Here is a 15,568-nt window from a genome sequence, read left to right as displayed (position 1 = left end):
TATAAATACGATAATATTATATTGATGTTTATACTACGTCTAAATATTATTTACTATATTTCAATCAAATTTAGCCAATAAAAAAAAAAGATTTAATATATTGTATTTGACTACGTAAAATAGTAGTGTATATGTATTCTTTAAAATGCTTATATAGGTCTAAAGCTTCACTTACCTTTAGTTATAATATAAGGTTATAAATCTTTTAATAATTTTTTAAAACAAAATATAAATTAAGTTAATTCCTAAAAAGAATATAATAAATAAATTTTATTTATATTTTAATCATACATATGAAAAATAAAATTTTGTTAAGACAGTGTAAATTTCTGACGCGTTCATGTTATCGTGGGCTAACGACACGTGTCATCAATGGGTCAAATCTTCTGGAAGAGAAATCAGAAAATCAAAACCCCAAAATCCAAACCCTTGATTCTCTATAAACACCGACTTCATCATCATCATCGTCATCATCATCATCATCGTCATCATCCTCATCGTATCAGTCCATTTCTTCCTCCTCTCTAGCATGCAATGGGTTCGGCCGCCCCTGTAGACGGCCCCCATCAACAGAACCGCAACCAGAAGGAGGCGGAGCGGCAAGGAAACGGTCATCTGTTTCTCGAATCTTTACCGGTGATAGACATTCGCTTCCTCTCTCAATCAGAACTCCTTGCCCTTTCGCTCTGCTCCTCAGCCTCGTTATCCCGTTCTCTTCCGGATGATGACGATGTTATCATCCCTAAAATCGACCGCTCCGTTTTCAACGAGTCCGCCGGCAGCCGCAAGCAGACATTCTCCCGTCTCCGTCTTGCCACCCGCCATAACCACCATAATGAAAATAATCACTCCATTCACAAACCCTCTGTTGTTTCTCAATCGCTCGAACGAGAGAACTCTCAAATTCTTTCGCTCCTCAAATCGCTCTTTCCCCTCCCTGAGGACGATGGTACCGACTCTGGACAAGTCATGGTGGAGAAGGGGAAGGAGGCGGAGGAGGACGGGCAACTCTTTCCGGTTCGGGTTGAATACAGCGATCCTGATGGGAATTCTAGTTCAGCTTTCCAGAGCATTCCTGTTGACGTCGTTAATTCTGTTCAGAGGAAGAGGAAGCGAGGTCGGCCAAGGAAGGAGGAGAAGCTTGGCGGTAGGGTTACCTGGAACGGTGGTTGCGAAGTCATGGCTGAGAGTAAGGTGGTTGGTGGTGACAGTATAGGTGTTTCAGAGCAGACGGTGATGGAGAACAGGGTCGGCATGGAGGTGGATTCGGTCGCCCGGAATGCTTAGGACCCGTTGAGGAAACTGTAAGTGCTCATTAACTTTTTCCATCACTTTCTTTCAATGCTTTTCTTAAAAAAATATTATTTCTGCTAGAAGAATGTGTCTGGTTTTTAATACATTGGTTTATTTATTGAAATTCATAAAGTTGAGGAAAACTTTTTGAGTATTGCTACATAGTGCCTCTTGATAAATGAAGTAGGTAGTAGCATATACATGGTAAAAGTAGAATAAAGTATTTCTTTACAGTGGAATTCTAATATAAGTGCATGTAACATGGAGTTTGTGCTTGAGCAGTGTGTCTGATGCATGGTACGTTATTGGTATGCTTGTGAAATTCAATAAGTTCATTAAGTTATACATTAATCTTTTCAGTACAAAAGGAATTATTTAACTATATTAGCAAGGCTTTCTTATATGACTCAAGAGTTCGTTTATGGGATTATTTTTCTTTTCTAACTTCTTATATTGATATTGCCAAAATAGCGGAAAATGAATCGGTTGCACATGCACACACATGTAACGGTAAGCAGCTTGATTCTGTTTTGTATTTAACATGTGCTAGCATTGTTAGGAGATTCAAAATGACTGAAGTGTTTCTGTTTTTCCTTTAATTTGTCTTCATTATTGTATGAAAAGTAATATTTTTTCTTTGGGAGATGAGGTTTAGACTAAGAGAAATGCTAAATGTACAAAAGGCCTGTATGAAAATTCTTGTAAAAACTGATATGATGGCCAATGTGGATAAAAAAATTAATAGTTTACTTAATGTGGATTAATATATTATATTATCATCACATCATATATGCCCTGTAGACATTATAACCATTTATGGTAGAAGGTAGTTTAATATATGTGCTATGGAAGATATGAGATATTCTGTTTATGAATGGTTAATTTCTTATTAGTTAATTTCTAGATGACATTTTTTACATATACGGAATTTAATTAAAATGATTTTATGCCACATCTTGTGTTTAAAAAATTACAAAACAGTAGCAACTATTAATGGAGTTAAAAATGGTTCAGAATAATGTAAACAATAAAATGTTCATATTGTGTCATATGATTTCCTAGTTTGAGTGTCGTCTTAGGCCTTCTGATTTGTGACTTAGAGACTGTTTGAAATTACTTATTTTGGTGCTTATAATTAGTTTTAAGCAACTCTACTCTAGTATTTGTTTTTTATAACATAAAAAATCATGATGCTTGGTAGGTACTTGAAAAGACACTTTAACATTCCAGAGAATAAGCACCGTAATTGATGCAAAATTAATTAGCTTTAGATTGTATAAGTATTAAAAATCATAATTTTATTACATGCAAAACTACTATCCTATTTAAGAGTGTCATTATAGTTTTAGACTACTTTAGGTTTTTCTTCTTATTAGGATTTTGTTTTCCTATTTATATTAGTAATATTGGTTTGGGAGGTGAAGACCATAAGAGATTGTTTCTCCCCGCAAGGAAGAGGGAAAAAAGGCACTGTCATCTATCTCGACCAGTATTTGTTAGTTTGATCCTATTTATAAAGGTTACTTAGGAAGCATTATATGTATCTTCATAATTTCACTTTTTGGAACAAACTTCGGTTGTCCGTAAAATATTTCGAAAGTTTCAACAATTTTCTAATGGTTTAATGCAATCAGATCTTTAAGTGTGAGCATAAAATTTTTTGTGTTGTCAAAGAAACCCTAGGTTAAATGTCTAGATTTTAATCCCAAATTTTTAGGTTGGCAAATTAATCGTAATTAGTCCTACATCACTTGGTATTAGAACTGAATGAATTCTTCACTGAAAACCTCAAACTCCATATCTGAACAGGCCCATCCATCAGAAAAAGATATAGAAAAATTAGAACTCTAAACCTATAAATCAGCAGCCTGCTGCAATCACCGAAAGAAGTGTACCACGAACAACACAGTCATCACTGGCATGAAAATCCTCTGGAAATAAATTCTAGGGATGATATCTATGTTCTTATTCGTAAACTTCTAACAGAATTGCTTTTAAGCTTTCCACTCTTTTGAAGCCTTCATTTATTTGGTCGAACCCCTTGTGATGCCTTCTCCATAGAAATCTCAAGCTCCATTTTGCAGCATGGGCATGAAGACTTGCATGTCTCAGCCTCTCTGTTGCTTCAAGATGTACTTTCTCATCTCTGGTTCTTCTCCTTACATCTGCCCTAGAACTCCATGGTGGTTTAAACAGCTTTACCCACATACTGCCCCCGTAATCCTCCACTACCCGGTTGCCTCCTCCCCCTCATGCATTAATCTTTCATACCCTCTCCCTTGGTCTCTCTGTTATAGCCCGAAATCTGCTTCCTCCATTGGTACCTAAAGCTACCAAGAATGGTGTTGCTCCCACCATGCTTGTCACCCGTTAACCTTTGTCTTGCTCCCAAAAGAACTGTTTAGAAGTTCAGATCAACCATTTGACCTCCTCTTCCATGAACACTGTCTTTGATCGAAAGCCCCTTACTAATCTTACTTAAGCTGACACCTTTTAGCTCTCTCCAGCCAAAATCTATGTCATATGATTTCCTTTCTATGTTCAGACATCCTTGGAGGATAACCATCACGTATACAGTGTAAGAGCTTCCAAAGAAAAAGTTCTAATGCCATAACTAAAATAAATCAAAGCAAAATAAAATAACAAAAAATAAACCTGTGCAACACACAATCTCATAAATCTTGTTTAACAAAAAAGTCTTTCTAGGAATCATAAGGGAATTGCTCTTAAGCATCCTACTCCTCTCTCTTTTGCTAAATGCAACCAGTTATCTTGATTTTATTTTATTTTAAGAACTTAAGTTACTTTAAGGAGTTAAAATGGTAAAATTATCTCGCACTTTCTGGACTCTTTTTTATTTTTATTTTTTTGTTAGATAATGTTTAACTTAGTTTGTGTGGTTGTCCACTAAGTTACTTTCTTGGTCAGGCAAAAAAAGGGAAACTATAAATGCTGAGAGTAAATGATTGTCAGGGAATTAGTTTTCCTCATGCCTGGCACAATATTTGGACTTAGATTATCAACGGGGAGCAAATTCTAAGAGCCACTGCGCTGTGCTGTTACTTTATTTTCAAGAATAGCCTAATAAGATGTGCTAGTGAATAAATTTAAATTGGAAGATTTCTTATATGTAAAATATTCATATATATCTTATGATCAGCTTACTAAAATATTTGAAAGTAAAAACACTTTTTTTCATCAATGTTTGACTTCATATATTCAAGTGTTTGTTGATTGATGTGTGATGGTCTATTCCTGTAGGCCTGCTGCCTGGTGCTGCACGCGTGTTTATACACAACAGCAAGCACAAGACATGCAAAACCATGAATACAAATATACACATGTTTGTACACAGGAGCAAGCACAAGACATGCAAAAACATGAATATATACCTTCTTGAAACTTTTGATTAATCTGAGATGGGGTACTGTGATTTTTTGTGATAATTTGAGACCAATGAATTGCTGTAAATAGCAGTATTGGGGCCAAAATCTCATCATTGATTTTTTTGAGCTCCTTCGATCTTTCTATCTTGGCCAGGCCGGAGCAGATGTAAGCTCCATTGTTGTGAAGCTTGTGTTCACAGAGTGACTTGCTAGTGTTCAGTATCCTCATTTTCGTTACAATATAAAATACATGAAAAAATTGAAACCCAATTCTTTGTTTCTTTGCCTGGAAACTTTTACCATTGAAAGCAGGAAAATTAAAAAACCTGCATTGAAGATGCGATATATGCATATCTGAGTTGTTTAAAATCTTGTCGTTGGCAATGGTGGACGATTTAAGGAGGTTCCCATGTACTTGTTGGTTATTGGTAAACCATCTATGAAAAGTTGTAGAGCAATAATTGAGAAGTTGAGTAGAGCTGGGGCCGATCTCTTCTCCCTTCTTTGTGTTACTTCGGATTTATTTTAGTTGGTCAACATTTTTAAGTCATGATTCTTATTTCATTTTAACTTTACTGTTCAAATTTTGAACTATCCAACCTCTTCTCCCTTTCTCTTCATTACTTCACTATTCTTACCAAAAACCATCAGACTTCTGATTTGGTTCTATTTTTGTTACATCCATTTTTATTAAATGGCATTATGTACTACCAAAAACCATAAAAAAAAATTAACTATATATTAGTAAGGAGTTTATCTTTTAGAAAAAAAAAAAGAAAGAGAGAACAAACTTTGTATACATTATACGTTTATATACTAAAATTACAAATATATCATCCAAAAAAGAAAATAATATATGAATTTTAGAGGAACAAAATAAAGATTTCTAATGGGTTCACAAATTCCAACCACATGTAACATAAACTACAAGACAATCCTGATGAGATAAAGCTAATAGGACAGCCATTACTTGCTAATGCACCAACATAACTATTTACATAAAATTATAAAATCATTCCAAGTAGATGAGGAAATCTTTCCATAACATTTAGTTTCCATAACTATCACTTCAATTTGTTCTAGATCTCTTCAAAAAATTTACGAGCATCTTCCGGGCTCGCACACTTTTATATAAAAGCCGGTATATACCTACAAAACCAAATAAGTAGATAAGATAAATGATAAACGTACATACAATCATTTGACAAGCATACTAGCAGACCGATAAGCACATGATACTTTGCTTCAAAGGTATGCAATTGAAAAACAGTACTAGTACCAAATAGAATGCAAGACAATGTAACTCAATGAAGCAATCCACAAGTGTTGAGTAGCAAAAATTGACTAAAAGAAACTACAGCTAATTATGAATCCAAAGAAAGTAAGAGGATAATAGGTTGCAGGAGAGACATTGGATGAAAACGCAAAATTCAAATGGAAGCACCAATAAAACTTTCATAGAATCAGTATATCAAACAGTATTCGTTCTTGAAACTAACATATTATTTACATTTACTTGAACCTTTTGCTGAAAATACAATATAATACACAGAACACAAATCAGAATACTAAAAAATTAAGTAGATAAATCACGTGCAAAATCAATAATCAGGAAAACAAGAGACGAAAAAAATACCTGAAGCAAACGCGAGCAACTGGGAGATTCATGCAAGGATGATGATGACGGCAATCATGATAGCAACGGCAACGGACTGTGATGGCTACGTTGATGGATTTGCATTGTCAGAGCATCTTGTCATAGATGATGACGGGTTTCCTTCCAACAGAACTGTATCAGGGGTATAAAAATCATTCTAACCCATCTATGTTTAAATATTATAGTTCATTTCCAAATTCTATCAATTTAAAAAAATAGATTTATTAATCCAATTTCACATGAAATTCATTTTAAAAGTGAAATTCCAAGGTTTGGAACATTTTCAGATATGAAAATCCAGATTCCACAAAAGATTTTGGAATTTATTATTTCCAATCACATTATTTAAGTCTTAAGCTAAGTATGTTACTTCCGTTTTTACAAGAAATATATAGCGGAAGTAAGAGCAAGGAAAACTTTCAACTAGCAAGTTGATGATGTGATTGGTATCAAGGAACTTGCTTGTAGGGAGACCAACAAAAATACACGTGGTGACTAAGCTGCAACTTCCCTAACTCTTCCAACCCATTGCCTGGAGGTTGCTTTGCTTTAGTTCCATGTGCATCCCTATCCTGGAAAGGAAGAACGGAGAGAGCTAAATTGACGCATATAACTAAATAAGTAATAAAAAGTTGAAGTTTGATTTCAGAAAATAGATTTGTATAACAACCTTCATTTCTTTTATGGTTTGTTTTGTATCAAAATTTGCACTTTTGGGAAAATAGGAAACGTAGGGTTTCTTACCTACTCTTAACAGAAGAAATATTTTGTCTCTAATTACTCTGATAACAAACTTTTAAAGAAGATTCATGAAGACATACCTTTATTCTAAGGTTTTGGAGGGAAAACTAGGAGTACACTAGAAAGTTTACATGAGAGAAACACTCATGAGTTTTAGCTGAAGACACAAGTAAAAGACAATTTCCACTTCTTCTTCAACAAATAATTTCTAGAGAAGGAGCAAAAAGAAATTAGTAGAAGTTTCCTAACAAAGAAAAAGAATTAAGTTTTTTACCAATTGGGGTCAGCCAGAATGATCACTTTTTTCTTTATTACTCCCTCCAAGGTATGTCTAAATGACCTGTCCCACCCAATTCTTAGATGCTCGGGGAAATTGTGATAAAGTTCAAATCCAGTTTTTCTACCAGAAGATCAGAAATCCATGCTAGGATCCAATAGATTATCTTTATATGCAAGGACACCAGATTACCCGTATAAAATCATCTTCCAGCCATAACGAACAAATCAAGTTGTTGCTCTGCATAAGTCCTTCCTATATTTTGTTCTCTGTGAACCCTCTTTCTAACAAATCTCTAGTCCTGTCACTCAAAGCTCTAAAACTAATATCTTCCAGCTGCGGTGGAAGATGAAGTAGTCATATATAATGGACTAGTGGTGCGGTACTTCTTAATTTTCCTCATTCCCCAATGTTTGGGAAAGAATCTGGAACATTAAAAATAAACTGTATTTTATTGTTGAAAGAGTAAGAGAAGAAGGGAAGTTATTGGAAGTGATACCCAAGTACAGACGGAAGTCTGAAACCACCAATTCTTACGCGCTTTAAGGAATGAATCTGGAGCAAGGGTAAAAGACCTTAGTATGTGTAATTATTGCATTAATCAAATAGAAACAAGGTTAATATGAAGTAGCCAATGAAACTAAACCAAGAGATGCTCCAATATTAGCAAGTTCATAGCAAAAAAGTGTTTATATAAAATTTTTAAATATTTTGGATGCAGTGGCTCAAAACAATCAATCAAACAGATAAAGGCAGGTAATGTACTGAATGAATGAATAATGACATTTGTAGAACATTTTTTTATTAAAATTGTGATAGTTCATTTTTTCTAAGGTGGACTTTGACCAAAATGAACAAGAAGTAAATAGCTAATTTTAGGTGAAACAATGCCGCCATAAATACATCAAAGCTGACCTCAAGTCCAGCATGTTTCACTAGTTCTCTTACTTCATGATTCCTCCCTTCATGAACCTGCAAAAGTCAAGTTTAATCAAAGCTAAGCTCCTAGGGTATTTAGGACTTGACATGCAGAAAGATGACAGTCAAAGCATCTTATAGGAGTTTTCTTTTTGTCAGAAAAAAATAAAAGGACTACTTGAACTGCAAATAAGGACCAAATGACCTCAGAGGTTGAAGATTTGCATTCTAGTTGAGGTTTTAGCAACCCAAATTCATCTACTAAAGCATCCACAGTACAAAAATTCATAGTTAATGACAGAATCAGGAGTGAAGATCAATTCATTATAGAATACCTTTTACATGGCTCATTTTTGCAGTCCCATACCATGTACAAAGACTTTTTCAATTAAACGTATCCCATGAACAGCCAGGGGCATTATGTGTCACCAAGGTAGTCAGACTAGATTTTATTTTGTGTTGTTTAATTTTTCTTGTATATACTTATTCTTATATATATAGACCAACTCACACGTTATAGGGATTTCAGATCAAATAAACCCAAGCTGGGAACACCAGAAGAGTGTCATTTAATTTATAATTTCAGCTCAAATAACATGGACAGCATATTCAGTTTACTTTATGATTCACAAAATTCAGCATTGAAAATCAGTATATCTTTTTCTGGCTCCTTTTATCAAATAAAAGGAAGGCAAAATGCTTTACACAACTTTGGATCTCAACAAAGACAAAATGGCAGAATGGTATCCCAACAACAAGGTCCATCGAAACAAAGGAGAGGATAGTCTAAAACATAGGTAATTTCAGCATCATTACAATAAAGTAATGAGATAATTATAACCAAACCATGACTGCAGGTATTCAAAATATTTAAGAATCCAAGGACAATTGAACAAATAAGTACCACAATACGGAGGCGAGGTCTTTCTATATCAGGCTGTCGAGGCAGTAATTCCACAGAATCTGGAGTGCAGTGGATGCCATCAATTACTGTCCCTTCATTGATGGCAATTAAACGTTTCTTATTTACAACTCCATCAATTGTTGCAATGTATCTGAGATTTCACAATGTTAACATGTAGATCATCAATATGAGCATCCAATGTTCATCACAACTATCACAATTGGAGTGTCAATAAAATAATCAGGAAGGCAAGGGGATGATATCATTTTTCTTAGTAACAGAAAAATAAGACCAACAAATTCCATCAAAAAGAATAACAAGTATACCAAGTAAGCAGTTAACATTGGCTATCTCCAGGCATTTTTAGCTGGCGAAGATTTATTAGTCTTTCGATTGAGGACCTAAAGTTGAAACTATCCTTTGCTTGGGGTTAAGAAGGTTGGGCAAAGGGGACAAGGTTTTCCTGCAACCCCCCTCTTGCACCCACCATGACCAGAAAAAGTCAAACTTCTCTCTGAACCACTTCCAAGTAAATACTACTAAATTTATTATCAGTTAACACGATAATTACAAAGAAAAGGCAGCTCTGGATTCTGAAGCCTTACTCTTTCTGTAACCTGGAGGAAGGATGTGAAAGTTTCTGAGCGAACTCTCCTGGAAACAGAAAACACAAGACACCTTAAAATGAATTTGCTCAACTTCAAGTCTACATTCTATAAAACAAGGAATCATCAAACATTCACCAATAGCTTACCGTCATTAGTCACAATAATTAAACCAGTTGTGGCAACATCAAGGCGGCCAACAGTAAAGAGTCGAGGTTTGGGTATCCCTGGATTTCTTTTGTCCTAATTTGCAAGACATACAAACAAAATTTAAAGTAAACATTCCAAGGCTGGCAATAATTTCTTCTAAATTCTTGGCCAAATAAACGGATGACTAGAAAAACATAGATCTGTGGTTGCCATATTAATATACCCAGCTCTTCATATAATCGTCAAACAGAGTAATCACAGATTTAAATTCTTTCTCCCCAGATGAGCAAATGTACCTGTTATTATACGATTGCATTAATACCCTCCTAAATGTCAAAAAAGTGAAAATAATCCTGAAAAGCAGCAAGAGTCCAAGTAATCATGACAAACCCTTTTGGCTTGTTCAGTGCAAGATACACCTTTGGAGGAAGTTTTTTTGGAAGACGGTTACCATTGACATATATAATATCCCTTGCAGGATCAACCCTGGTCTGCACATTACCACAGGCATAAACTGCTTAGCTCTTCTTAACAAACTGTCCTAGCACATATAATTCGGAATAAAAAATCTTTTACCAAAAAAAGGTGCAAAATCTACCATATCCCAGAAGAAACCATTAATAGTGACTTAATACAAGAAAATGCACAACAATTTGCCAAGTAACCAAAACCTGACCTGAGGAGTGTTACAAACAGAACCATTAACCGTGACTTTGCCATCAAAAATAAGCTCTTCACTACTCCTCCTAGATGCCACTGATAATACCATATTCACAAAATTACAAGACTTCCAGATAATTAATATACGTAAACCACTTTAAAAGATTGAACAGAGCCTTATAATTCACAAAAGAAACAATATGGAAAATTTTGAATCGCACAGAAATCAAAATGAGCATATATATGCGTGTGTATACAGAATTGTAGTATAATATACCTCCGGCAGCAGCGAGGACTTTGCTGAGGCGTTGGGGAGGGTCCCTGAAGTTCTGATTATAAAATCTTCGCGCCGCTTTCGAAAGCTTGGGCTCTGCAGACGAAGACTCAAATTTCATTTTCTTCTTGTCCTTTTTCTTAGCATTCTGTGTTTTGGCGTCGGCGAGCGCGTGGATAAGGCGCGCCGGTGGGTGCGTCTGGAGCTTAAGATTGCCGTCCTCGCCGCGGACAATCCAAGGGATGAACAACTGCTGCCCGCTACCACCAAGGAAATCGACCTCGTCTCCTAGTTGATTTTCTTCATCGTCTGTTCTTTTAGGCGTTCGGGACTCGGGTCTTGGTGGTGCAAATGTAATGTTGAATTCGAGCTGAGGAGAAGAAGAAGGTGATGAAGACGATGAAGACGATGAAGAAGATGATGAGAGACAGCATGTGATGCGAGGAAACGTGCGGATGCATGTAAGGTACGGAACAGGCGTCTTGCTTTTAAGAAGTGAAGAAGAGAGTGACAGCGTTGCTGCTGCTATTACTGCAGTTGTCGTCGTCGTCACTATTGACGCCATTTTTGTGGTTCTTGATGCTGTGGATACACAGTTGCAGGGGTTTGGAGAGACTGCTTCTTCTTCTTTCAGTTGGAGGTAAATGGTCTAAACCCGAAATAGAAATTCTAAGCGGATCTCGCTCGCCCGACCCGCTTCTAAATATATAATTTAATCCATATACAAATTGTGGAAAATTAAATTAATAAATGTATGGAATTAAATTAAACATATATTTTTATTTCCAAAATTAGTTTAATGCATACATGTAATTTTTTGAGAGAATATTACATGCATGAAATGAATATAATATATATATATATTTTTTATGTATGTGTAAAATTAAATTTGTTTAAAATTAATTTTGTGTAAGTTAATTATTTCTATTATTAGTTAATACAAAAATTGAATTATTTCTAAAATTAACTTAATAAATTATAAATTAATTTTGTGGAAGGTGATTATTTCTATTATTAATTAATATAAAAATTGAATATTTCTAAAATTAATTTAATACATGCCTAAGTAGCTTAATGCCATAGATCTAATTGATTTAATGAATACATAGATGTGTATAAAATTAAATTAATTTAATATATGCATATAAATTAAGCATTTCCATTATTAATTTAATTATACATATATAAAATTAAATTAAAAATATTATGGGAACAATTGTTTCATATTTTTAGCTATAAAATACATGCATACATACACTAGATAAAACCAAATATTATGCACTTGTTAATCTCCTGTCATTTTGAAAAAGCATAGTCATTGCTAGTTTCATCAAAACCCATACACAATTTTCTTACATATACATGTCAACTAAAACTATATTTCCCACCCACAAACAAGTGTAAACCATTGAAACTTGCATTTCAGAGATTACTAACCACGTCAATCCGCTGGAGCAGTTCCAATATACTTGCAGCTTTTCTCTTGGCCCTATCAGTGCCGGTTTCAGACAGTTCCTTCAATGCCTCTTCCGCACCGAGTTGCCTTGCTGCATTCAATTGTACCAAATCACCAGTGCACAGTGACCACAATATGGCTGCAGCATTCTCCCGGTTTCGTGGTGACCCAGTTCTTATAATTTCCATTAGGACCGGGATCGGCTCAGCTTGACCAATTGCAGTCTTTCCTTCTTGGTGACCAGCGAGAATAGCCAGAATTGCCAATGCTTCGTCCACCATTCCGCCTCCAGCATCCTTTAAGAATCTCACTAATGGTGTCACAATGCCAGCCTTCACAGCCCTTGCCTTGTTGCCTTGATAGATGCAGAGATTGAATATGGCAGTGGCAGCATCCTTCTTTCCTCGTGGTGTCCCATCGCAAAGCAACTGTATGAGAGCTGGGATTGCTCCAGCTGCTCCTATAGACATCTTATTATCGTCTACAACAGATAAACTAAAAAGTGTGGCTGCTGCATTCTCTCTGGCTTCCATGCTGCCTTTTTTCAGCACGTCTACTATATCAGGTATGGCTCCTGCATTTACTATACTTCCCTTATTACTATCATTTATGGAAAGGTTGAGAAGAGCTGTCACAGCATGCTCTTGAGTGCGAGGATCTGCGGAAGATAATAACTCAACAAGTAGGGGAATGGCTCCAGCTTCAGCAATGCTTACTCTATTATCTGCATTCCTCTTTGCTAACAACCGTAGCTCACCAGCAGCAGCTCTCTGTTGTTCTGGATTACCATTTGCCAATTTTTCTAGTAAGATAACAACAGCATTTCGATCACAGTCTGAAACGCTGCCTCCTGGTTTTTTGGTTCTACAATTCCCTTGATTTTTTGGCAGCTCAACACCATTGCTCTCACACCAAAGAGCAATTAGACTTTTCAAAACATAGTTAGGTGTCAATGCTGTGTGCAACAGAGTCTGCTGCGTTTTGGGACAGGTTCTATGTCCAGCATCCAGCCATTTCTGAATGCATGATCTTTCATATGTCTACAGAAGAAAGAAAGAGTTAAATAATGCAACAGATAAGATGCAAAATTATGAAGTATCAAATATAAAGTTATTTTCCAGTTAAAACCTGTCCAGTTGAAACGATAACTGGATCTTTCATCAGTTCAAGCGATATTGGGCACCGGAAATCATCAGGGATAACAGGAGATCTGTGTCTGAGAAATATTTTTTCACCCTCAGAAGTGTCACCTTCAGGGCTTTCGACTGACACACAGTCCTTTAGCTTCCTAAGGAGGGATGACATTTTCTCAACACCATCACCTGCTTCCCCAGCACTTGCGACAACCAGTTCATGGATCGCGAGTGATTCTTTTTTTAGATCATTGATGGTCCTGAGTTGCAATTTTTCCGAAATTCTTCTCAATACTGTAGGGTCAGTCTCTCTTTCTTTTTGTGCTATCGCTAAATCGAGGTCCAGTTGTAAATCGGGTGAGTCAGGTGTCTCTTTTGCTCTTCTGAACTGTGCATGCACAAGTTCAATCTGAGAACAAAGACACAATAAGTTCATACTAATTGTCAGTACAGGTCCACAGGTTTCATCATTAAAAAATTCCTAATGATTTGAGTGTCAAAGAAATTAAAAGGAGAAAAGAAAAGGAAAGAACAAAGATCAAAATAGAGAATTTTGTTTAACCATTCTGTGGAAATCAACTGAACTGAAAAATACCTGTTCTTGAACTTCCTCTGTTAACTCAAGCTTATCATAAGGAATTTGGCTTAATGCTTCTTCAATTTGTTCTGTCATTTCCTGGAATTTATATGCAATATTCTCCCTTTGCAAAACCTGCAGAATGAGAAATGTTGCTTAGTAATAATATAAAAGAATCTGCAGGAGTATTGATCCAAGAAAAAATATCTGCAAGACTGAATTATTTGAAAAAACATGAAAGACCTAAAGCACAAACGTTTGATGCTTCCACAGTTACATTCATTCCGTAAGTGATCATAGAAAGTACCAGTGAGAAACATCCTACTCATCAAAATCCAATTACACATACTAAAAAAGGAAAGAAAAAGAAAAAAAAGAAACAAATCTTAGAGAATTCCAAAAAATAAGAAATGAGGAAGATACATAGATGGACTTCTTTTCTTGAAGTAAATAATTTCAGATTTGATCCAACAAATGAACATTCCCAAGTTTAACATCTTGGGAAATCCTACAACCTATATACCAAGTCAGAAGGCTCAATCCTTGACCAATCAAAAGTTCAAATCCCTGATTCAGGTTAGGATTGTGAAATTAGAGAATTTCCTAGGAGTTCAGCAATACTAAAACCACCTTCATGTAAGAGTAGTTTTTCTTTGATTCATGATCAAACTCAGTTCTTTTAAACCAAAACAACATAAGAATACTCAAAATTTTCAACCTAGGCGCTATAAATTCACATGATGTAATCATTTAACTGATACCAACTTTCCATTTATTCAAGTTCCACGATAAATCAAAAGCCGAAAGCAGTAAATTTTCCTTCTTCTTTCCCAGCAACCAAACAGAAAACTACAACCAAACAAATTACCTGGTAGAGCTTACTCCCTCCGTTGACCGACTGGAGAAGCTCTTTAGACGAATCCAAAGCGATCTTAAGCATTTCAAATCCTCGAATCTCTTCTTCGTCAAATTCTTCACTGCCATCCTTCAATTCCTCAAACAAAGAGCTCAACAACTTGATTCTACGTACCAAATCTCCATGCATCCTCTTGCATATGTTCTTGCACTCGGGCAACCTGGAGATCTCCTTCACTAACTCGGCAATCCGACTCACTAATTCGCCCCGAGAGTCTTCCATTAATCCCATATGGGTTCCACCAAAACTCAATTTTGAAACTCTGACCGGAAAGCAATCCACAAAAGAAACTGGAAAATTAGAATAAATAATTGATAACCAAGGTTTATGATCGATATAAAATAGACCCGGATGATGGGATCGAGTGAATTTCAATGGGTTCCTTGTAGATCAAGAACAAAACGCGGGAAACGCCATGGTAGAAGATGGAAGCTGCGCCATCTGATCCGGGAAAAGAATAATTTTGGGTTTAGCAAAAACCGAAAAGAATATAACGAAGAAGAAAAATATTTACTTCATACGCCGACGATGACTAATTAGGTGATAGTGAAACGATCACCGAGAAAAAGATAGATGACATCATTTATGACAAAATTATTGCATCATATATATGAATTAATT

General features: G+C 35.6%; 3 protein-coding genes across 7 annotated transcripts; 1 reads left to right on the top strand and 2 right to left on the bottom strand.

Moving 5' to 3' along the window:
- Nucleotides 1–409: 409 nt before the first annotated feature.
- Nucleotides 410–4,949, top strand: LOC110814674 (methyl-CpG-binding domain-containing protein 8-like). 2 transcript variants are annotated; one of them, XM_088212476.1, is made up of 2 exons: nucleotides 410–1,304; nucleotides 1,765–4,614. In XM_088212476.1, exon 1 carries the CDS (start codon nucleotides 535–537, stop codon nucleotides 1,285–1,287), a length of 753 nt encoding a protein of 250 aa, XP_088068602.1. In that variant the 5' UTR covers nucleotides 410–534; the 3' UTR covers nucleotides 1,288–1,304; nucleotides 1,765–4,614. The 2 variants fall into 2 exon arrangements, with proteins under 2 accessions (XP_088068602.1, XP_088068601.1); XM_088212475.1 differs by having other exon boundaries at nucleotides 411–1,304; nucleotides 4,555–4,949.
- A 506-nt stretch (nucleotides 4,950–5,455) lies between these two features.
- Nucleotides 5,456–11,538, bottom strand: SVR1 (pseudouridine synthase family protein). 4 transcript variants are annotated; one of them, XM_088212474.1, is made up of 13 exons: nucleotides 10,869–11,538; nucleotides 10,608–10,687; nucleotides 10,322–10,422; nucleotides 10,155–10,227; nucleotides 9,931–10,024; nucleotides 9,782–9,830; nucleotides 9,177–9,327; nucleotides 8,270–8,326; nucleotides 7,854–7,909; nucleotides 7,547–7,690; nucleotides 6,799–6,908; nucleotides 6,316–6,468; nucleotides 5,456–5,828 (listed from the first exon to the last, which is right to left on the bottom strand). In XM_088212474.1, exons 1-10 carry the CDS (start codon nucleotides 11,428–11,430, stop codon nucleotides 7,663–7,665), a joined length of 1,251 nt encoding a protein of 416 aa, XP_088068600.1. In that variant the 5' UTR covers nucleotides 11,431–11,538; the 3' UTR covers nucleotides 5,456–5,828; nucleotides 6,316–6,468; nucleotides 6,799–6,908; nucleotides 7,547–7,662. The 4 variants fall into 4 exon arrangements, with proteins under 4 accessions (XP_088068600.1, XP_088068599.1, XP_088068598.1 ...); XM_088212473.1 differs by having other exon boundaries at nucleotides 6,316–6,908; XM_088212472.1 differs by lacking the exon at nucleotides 7,547–7,690 and having other exon boundaries at nucleotides 10,869–11,537.
- Nucleotides 11,539–12,127: 589 nt separating this feature from the next.
- On the bottom strand, nucleotides 12,128–15,465 carry PUB14 (plant U-box 14). Its single transcript, XM_022042072.2, has 4 exons — nucleotides 14,900–15,465; nucleotides 14,050–14,166; nucleotides 13,450–13,863; nucleotides 12,128–13,361 (listed from the first exon to the last, which is right to left on the bottom strand). Exons 1-4 carry the CDS (start codon nucleotides 15,176–15,178, stop codon nucleotides 12,288–12,290), a joined length of 1,884 nt encoding a protein of 627 aa, XP_021897764.2. The 5' UTR covers nucleotides 15,179–15,465; the 3' UTR covers nucleotides 12,128–12,287.
- Between the last annotated feature and the right edge of the window lie 103 nt (nucleotides 15,466–15,568).

Source organism: Carica papaya, chromosome 2 (assembly GCF_054855325.1).
Source record: "Carica papaya isolate Zhongbai chromosome 2, ASM5485532v1, whole genome shotgun sequence".
Taxonomy (NCBI): Eukaryota; Viridiplantae; Streptophyta; class Magnoliopsida; order Brassicales; family Caricaceae; genus Carica; species Carica papaya.
Note: the sequence above shows the minus strand (reverse complement) of the source record. Positions and strands in the feature narration are given on the sequence as shown.

What these genes read in the sequence shown, in the direction of transcription:
- PUB14 (XM_022042072.2), bottom strand. Translation starts at nt 15,178, where the DNA reads ATGGGATTAATGGAAGACTCTCGGGGCGAATTAGTGAGTCGGATTGCC. An exon ending in GAGGGAGTAAGCTCTACCAG is followed by an intron (nt 14,167 to 14,899) that starts GTAATTTGTTTG and finishes CTCATTCTGCAG; the next exon opens with GTTTTGCAAAGGGAGAATAT. An exon ending in CAGAGGAAGTTCAAGAACAG is followed by an intron (nt 13,864 to 14,049) that starts GTATTTTTCAGT and finishes CTTTGTTCTCAG; the next exon opens with ATTGAACTTGTGCATGCACA.
- SVR1 (XM_088212471.1), bottom strand. Translation starts at nt 11,430, where the DNA reads ATGGCGTCAATAGTGACGACGACGACAACTGCAGTAATAGCAGCAGCA. An exon ending in CTGTTTGTAACACTCCTCAG is followed by an intron (nt 10,423 to 10,607) that starts GTCAGGTTTTGG and finishes GGTAATGTGCAG; the next exon opens with ACCAGGGTTGATCCTGCAAG. An exon ending in TGAAACATGCTGGACTTGAG is followed by an intron (nt 7,910 to 8,269) that starts GTCAGCTTTGAT and finishes CCCTTGCTCCAG; the next exon opens with ATTCATTCCTTAAAGCGCGT.
- LOC110814674 (XM_088212475.1), top strand. Translation starts at nt 535, where the DNA reads ATGGGTTCGGCCGCCCCTGTAGACGGCCCCCATCAACAGAACCGCAAC.